Source organism: Onychomys torridus, chromosome 1 (assembly GCF_903995425.1).
Source record: "Onychomys torridus chromosome 1, mOncTor1.1, whole genome shotgun sequence".
Taxonomy (NCBI): Eukaryota; Metazoa; Chordata; class Mammalia; order Rodentia; family Cricetidae; genus Onychomys; species Onychomys torridus.
The window spans coordinates 60,208,739-60,216,151 of NC_050443.1; the positions used below are offsets into that span (position 1 = coordinate 60,208,739).

The window sequence follows — 7,413 nt, forward strand, 5'->3', positions numbered from 1 at the left end:
TGGTCATTGGTCTGGTCTCGGTGTGGAAGGCCGAGGTCAAAATACTTGAGCTGGACATCCACATGAGGCAGGATGAGCTAGGGAAGAGAGCCCGAACAAAGTGTCAAGCCAGAAGACAGACTTGAGCAGGATGACAAGGCATGAGAGGTCACAGGAGGGAGCCATTCCTCAGAGACAGTAGGGGGCTGAGTTCTGAGAGGTAAGCCACACGGGGTTCCACAGAAGGGAGCCAGGTGTGAGCATTTCCTGCTACTCTGGCGACCCATCAAGTCAGCTAACCAAGTCTATAATACAGCAGGGTCCCCCTTCTCCTCCAAGGGATCTGCAATCTTAACAGGGAAGGGGCGGCTTCAGCCAGACACAGTGACACACACCTGCGATCCCAGCACTTGGGAGGCCAAGGAAAGAAGATCAGGAGTTTGGGGCCAGCCTGGGCTGGAAAGATGGCTAGTAGTTAAGAGTGTGTCTTGCTCCTGCAGAGGGCCCAAGTTCAATTCCCAGAACCCACATCAGGGAACCACCTGTAACTCTAGCTCCAGGGAATCTGCCACCTCTGGCCACTGTGGAACTGGCATACCCACACATAGGCATACATACTTACACATAATTAAAAATAAGTCTTTTTTTTAATTTTTTTTTTTTTTTTTAAACAGGGTCTCACTATGTAGTCCTGGCTCTGGCTGGGAACTCACAGAGATCCATCTGCCTTTGCCTCCTGAGTGCTGAGATTGAAAGGCGTGCACCACCATGCCCAGTGCATGTATGTCTGTCCACATGTGTGCCTGGTGCCTATGAAGATCAGAAGAGGGTATTGGATCCCCTGGAACTGAAGTTATGGAGGGTTGTGAACTGCCATGTCAGTGACAGGAATTGAACCTGAGTCTTCCATAAGGACAACAAACGCTCTCAATGGCTGTGCCATCTCTCCAGCCCTGCTAATATATATATAAAATAAAATTTTAAAAAAGCCCTGTCTTGCTGCGCAGTGGTGGCACATGACTGTAATCCCAGCACTCGGGAGGCAGAGCCAGGTGGATCTCTGTGAGTTCGAGGCCAGCCTGGTTTCCAAAGCGAGTTCCAGGACAGGCTCCAAGCCACACAGAGAAACCCTGTCTCAGAAAAAAAACAAACAAAAAAACAACAACAACAACAAAAAAAAAAACCCTTTCAAATGAAAAAGAAAGATTTGAAAAGCTTGCACATGTCAACACCAGTGAGAGTGCCAGACTGCTCAGGACAGGCACTGGCAGACAGCAAAAACCTAACATCCACTAATGTTACCATGAGGAGGGTGGGGCGGAAATAAAAAGGAGGAAGGATTGCTGTGCACCAGGGAACCATGGGACTCAGGCGGACCTGAACCCTTGTAGGACTGACCATCTACTTGCTGCTCACTGGGGGAGGTGGGGGTGTGTGTGCTACCTTCTCCTTGATGAACTGCCAGATGATGCGGGTCATCTCATCACCGTCCATCTCCACCACTGGCTTCTCCACCTTGATCCTCTTGTCAGCATCTAGAAATGGGCACATAGCACGTCACATCCAAAGGCTCCAAGAGCCCAACAGCCGCCCCCTCTCCTGCTTTCGCGAGACCTGCATTTGCACATGGAGGATGGCCGTATAGAGCTAACCCATCACACCCAGCTTAAGGGGCTGGGGGCAGCCTGGCCAGCCACATCTTCTCCCCTTGGAAACTGGAGAACAGAGAACCACAGCCAGCTGGGCCTACCCGGCCCAGCACCAAGTCAGGGGAAGACTGTCCAGGGTTCCTGCCCACAAATCCTCAGGTGGACAGACTCCCCACTTCTCCAAGTCACACTCTTTGCTTTCCCTGTGTGTCCTTCCAATACAATCCTCTCAAAGACACGAAGCTTGACTTGTCTACAAGCTGCGAGCTCTCAAAAGCTTGAAGCCAGGAGAGGCATGTGCAGACCCACAGTGAGAGCCCCAGGTGTCTCTGACAACAGACCAAGCCTGCTTGTTCCAGTCACCATCTCATTGCAAAGCAACCCCAAGGAGAGCATCCTCAGTGCCATCTTGTTTATTTGGTTGGTTGATTGGTTGGTTGGTTGGTTGGTTGGTTGGTTGGTTGGTGTTTTGGAGACAGAGTCACATGGAGCCCAGGCTCTTGACCTCTCTGTATAGCCAGGGATGACCTTGAATGTCTGATCTTCATGCCTCAACTTCCTTGGGTCTAGGGTTACCTGCCTGCATTACTACACTAGTTTATTTGTTTTTTACATGGCATCTGGATATGTAACCCAATCCTCTCGAAGGAAACCCAGGAGGGCCCAGCTAGGGTGGAAATTTGGGGGCAGAAGTCTTTCCAGAACAGTGGGTCTCAACCTTCCTAATGCTCAGACCCTTGAACATAGTCCTTCATGTTGTGATGACCTCCCTAGCCATAAAATTATTTTGCTGCTACTTCACACCTGTCATTTTGCTACATTACTAAATCATAATGTAAATATCTGCTATGTAACCCCAAAGGTTCCCACCTACAGGTTGAGACCTCTTCTAGAGCATTTCCCCTCAAAACCTACTGAATCAAACACTAACAGCCAAACAAACTCTGGGGTAAGCTGTGCTGGGTGTGGACAGCTGGGGGACTTCTCTGAAGTGGCTGAAACAAGGCTCAGGGCAAAACAGAGGCAAACTGACTCCTGGGTCTGCAAAACCTGATGAAAGGCCTGTGAGATGTCAGGTAAAGGTAGAAGGGAAAAGCCAGCTCCACAGGGTTGTCCTCTGACCTCCATACATGTAATGTAGTGCGCGCGCGCGCACACACACACACACACACACACACCACATCTGTCTCTCTTTCTCTCACACACGCATAATAAATAACAAAGTTTAAAAAAAAATTTAAAGTCAGCCATTGAATAATTTATTCCGGGATCTGAGACACTTGGGATTGCTCATCCCTTCCAAGTGTGCAGAGCTAGCAGGACACCTTATGAATGTTATTAAGGTGACGAACTGACCGCGTTTCTTCATCTTGAAAGTTAAGGTGAGGAAATGACAAAGTTTCTAGCCGGGAGCAAAATAAAAGAGAGTCTACCTAAGTGCTCGTCCCAGACCTTTCCTAGTTCTAACTTCCCAGAGCTGCCAGCGAGGAGTTACTGAAGGATACAGAGAGAAAGAAATACATGCGGAACTGTGGGACAGGATGGTTTTGTTTTGTTTTTTTAAGCACCACCACACTTGGAGATCTTTGGGAAGAACCTTGCACCAGCTGCTTTTTAAAATCTACATCCAAATTTAGGATCCCAAAGGAACCTTGTTTTCTTGTTAGTGTGGTTTCTCGGGGTAGTTTTCGTTTGTTTTATTTTTATCCTTAACACAGACCCCTCTCCCCCCCCAAAAAAAGGGAAAAGGTGAAAAAGAAAAAGAGCACTGGATGCCTCTGACTTCGACCATATTTTGATGCAGGGCCGCCGTATGAGGTCGGAGACGCCTGACCGGGTTTCAGGACTCAGAGACAGATCCCAGAAGCACAAAAGCAGAAATGTCCCTTTCTCCTTGGCAAAGGGGAGGGTCAGGGGCCCCGCCCTCTCCCTCCTCCTGGCCCCCAGCTCCAGTCAGCTGCTCTCACACTCAGTTAAAGATTACCATTCCAGCCAGAACAAGCCCCATAGCCAGACCCACCCCCTCTTCCTCATTCTCTTGGCTAAACCCAAGGGGCGTTGGGCCAGGTCAGGGTAGAATTTCCGTGGCAACAGGCATCAGAAAAAGGCCACCAAGTGCTCTACATTGTTCCCTGTCTTTTGTAGTAGGGCGCTGAGTAGCTAGGGTGTAAAAGATGCCCACAGGCCAGGCTGGACAGCCTGTTGGTAATGGAGACTCTAGCTAAACCCTGATTGTTCTGCCTCGAGATGCACCTTCACGTTTAAGAAGGAAGCTGAGGGCAAGCGATGCAGACCTCAAGGGAACGGCTGGCCGCAGAAAATGACAAAATGCGTGCACAGCCTGCTCTCCACTGCTTGTATGCCAGGCAGGACCGACCCACACGCAGCGCGTGGCGGGCCCAGCAAGAAAAGGCCAGGACAGGGGCCGGACTGAGCCTCCTCCGACGCAGCAAGGGTGGGGGGAGTGGCAGCCAAACAAAAGCGGGAAAAATAGAAAGACATTCCTCCAGCTGTCGAGTAAAGGTTCCAAAAATAGCTGACGTGGGCCTGCTGAAGAGGAGGGACCAGAGTGAGCGGGGATTGGAGCAAAAGGGAAGTGGAGGCCTCTCCTCCTCCTCGCCTTTGTCTGAGCCGGGACCGCGAGGTGACCCTCCCCTGCCTAGGGCAACAGCAGGCCGCTCCCACCCCTCCGGGTGGTTTGTCCCCCTCCCAGGGTGCAAAGCAGCCAGGATACCCGACTCCGCGCCCAGGCAACCCCCGAAAACGCTCCCCCGGAATACCTGGTGAGCCCCAGCCCTGACGGGACCCAGCCAGCAGTCATGCCCCAGGCCACCAGCCGCCACTGTGCCCTACGCCCCAACCCCTGCGCCTGCAGCAGCCTGGGTGCGCCAAGTGCGGGTGCCCGGAACGAGACCACCGCCCGGCCCTTTGCGACCCGCACACCGCTGTTCTCCGGCCGCCAGCGTGTTGCTAATAGCGCTGCGGGGTCCCCTTCCCGGGACGTCGCCACGTCGCAGCGCTGCACGGCCCCCACCCCCACCCCACCCCCGGTGCGGCACTCACAGTGGCGCCGTGGCTGCTCCGGCCAGCTGGGGACAGTCAGGACGGCAGGTGCCCAGGCCCGCGCCGAGCCGGGGGCTCTGCAGAGCGAGTGCACGGCCCGCAGGTAGCCGGCCATCCCGAACGAAGACGCGAGGTCCGAGCGCGCCGCTGCACCAGGCTGTGCGGCGGGGACTCGGCTGGCCCGGGTAGCCGGGACCCAACCGGGGCGGAGCTGCGGAGCCCGCCGCCCCATTGGGTCTCACCCGGGAGAAGGCGGGTCCAGGGCCGGGGCAGGAGCCTGCCCGCCACCTTTGGGCCTGTTCCAGAGCCCGGGGCCGCCCCAGCGCTGAGCCCGCGCTTTCTGGGTGCCTCAGCCCAACCCCGAAGCGTCAGGAGCCAGTGAGACTCATGTGGGACGCGGGGGGTCACGGCCCCCTCCCCGCTTCCGCCAGGATGTCAGCGGCGGACACGTCGCCTTACACCCCTGCGTCCTTCGAGTTTGGATGACAGATCGGCCGAGGCGCATTCATCTAGCCGATTGACAAGTTTTGCGCTCTTGAGCCCAGACCATGGCATCTAGGGTCTCCTCCAGGTAGCGCTCGGTTGGATGGACTAACCAGGATCGAGAGTTGAAATCCCGAGTGCGGTGGAGGCAAAAGGATCCTGAGTTCTGATCATGAGTTTAAGGCCAGCCTGGGCTACATGAGACCCTGTCACAAAGACAAAACAAAGCAGAAGTTTGAAATCCCCCTTTTGTTCCTTACTAGACCAGACTTCTAGCCCCAGAGTCCCTCAGCATGGCCAGAAGCTGCTTCCCCTGGGCCTGAGAGTGCAACCAGGAGACTTACGTCTGGCCATTATGTATGTAAAAGGTTTGAAGTACCGGCACCCTTCACGGCACAACCACTGTTCGAGTTAACTACATTCTGCGGCAGTATTTACGCCGTCCTGAAGGAGAGCCCGTATTTCCTATATCCTAGGCAAAGGTCCAGCCACCCTGCGGCCCAACAGCTCCCATTTTGCTTGGTTTGTGTGGAAAAACAAACAAGAAAACTATCACAGACAACCTAAACCCACCAGCACCCGTCTTCTTGAAGGGGGGCTCACAGAAGGCTGGGTTTTGTGTCTCAAAATCTTAACAAACCCACCCCAGCTTTTCCAGTCACACCAAAGGACAGCAACCTTTCTGCCCTGTGCTCCCCGTTCTCACCCCAGCCTCCTTGCCAGGTGGAGCTGGGCCAGGAGAGTGACCTTGAACGGCTAACATCAAAGCTTCCCTCCTGGAGTGTCAGGCTGGCTGAGCTGCAGCTTTAGCTCTAGTGTAGGCCAGGAGACACTACTTTGGATCCCTCCAGAGTCTGAGGCCTCAGTCAAAGGAAGGCCTGGTTTGGGGCAGCATGTTCCAGAACAGCCGGAGAGCCCTTTCACTGGGTTCCCAATTATCTTGCATAAAATGGTAAAGACCGAGGAGGCTGCTGACTTTGGTCTTCATGCCATCCTGGCAATACCAAGTCCCTGGACTTCCAGATCCACACCTGCAAGGTTAGAGAACAGACCAATCAGATGCAATCTGCCCACACTGCCACTGCTGAAAGGGCGGCCATTGCTGTCCATCCCCCCACAAGGGGCTTCCTGTTTCCCCTACTCAGCAGACAAGGATCAGAGGCCCGGCAGGTCACTCCTGCAGCATCGGTGTGTTGTGGACTCTGAAGTTTGTCTGCTGAGGGACCAAAGTAGAAGTCTTTGTGTTTGGGGGTTGTTTTATTTTTTTAATTTTTTAAAAACCCATGGCCTTGCACTTGAGTTGGGGGTCACTGAGACAAAGTCACTTTTTAAAAAATTATTTATTTATTTATTTATTTGTTTGTTTGTTTATTTATTTTGCCGGAGCTGAGGACCAAACCCAGAGCCTAAAGGCAACCGCTCTACCATTGCGCTAAATCCCCAACCCTCTCCAACTCCTCTCCAGCTTTCTCCACACAGTGACTGTGAGACTGCTCGTGTGAGCAGAGCTCAGAGAGGTTAGGCCCTAGTTCAAAGCCATTCCATGAAGGTGTAGCAGAACTCCAGTTCAAACCCAAATATCTGACTGACAGTCCACTGTTCACTAGCAACACAAGAGAGAGACTAGGACTCCTTACTTGTGATTGGAGCTACCGGACATGGTCATTTCTGGAAAAAAAAAATGGGGTGCGGGGGGGATGGTTTTGAGACAGGGTTTCTCTGTGAAACAGCCCTGACTGTCCTGGAACTCACTCTGTGGAGGCTGGCTTCAAATTCACAGAGATCCACCTGCCTCTGCCTCCCGAGTGCTGGGATTGAAGGTATGCACCACCACCACCCGGCTTCATTATTATTATTATTTTTTTTTTTTTAATTTATGTGTATGGATGTTTTGATGCATGTATGTCTGTGTACCACATGTGTACTTGGTGCCCTCAGAGACCAGAGAGAGTGTGGGATTGGAGTTAGAGATAGTTGTGAATTGCCATGTGGGTATTGGGAATTGAATCCACATCCTCTGGAAGGAATATTCTTAACCTCTGAGTCATCTCTCCAGCCCCACATGCTAACTTTTGACCCTGGAAGTTTTGCCTGTGATGGTATTTAAAGAAAATGGGGTTAGAGTCTGCAATTTGAAGTCAAAGAGTTGGGATACTGGGCGTGTGTGTGTGTGTGTGTGTGTGTGTGTGTGTGTGTACCTCTGTGTAAGTGGTGGCGTATGCATGCTACATCACGAGTG

The 7,413-nt window shown here is 52.7% G+C and overlaps 1 protein-coding gene across 1 annotated transcript in view; it reads right to left on the reverse strand.

The window, feature by feature from the left end:
* Idh2 (isocitrate dehydrogenase (NADP(+)) 2) overlaps positions 1–4,899 on the reverse strand; it is a 16,266-nt gene extending 11,367 nt beyond the window's left edge. The window contains exons 1-3 of the mRNA XM_036169997.1: positions 4,692–4,899; positions 1,423–1,514; positions 3–77 (exon numbers count right to left, since the gene is read on the reverse strand). Coding sequence (XP_036025890.1) covers positions 3–77; positions 1,423–1,514; positions 4,692–4,806 — 282 coding nt within the window. The 5' untranslated portion in view covers positions 4,807–4,899. The remainder of the gene's footprint in view (positions 1–2; positions 78–1,422; positions 1,515–4,691) is intronic.
* Positions 4,900–7,413: the final 2,514 nt, after the last annotated feature.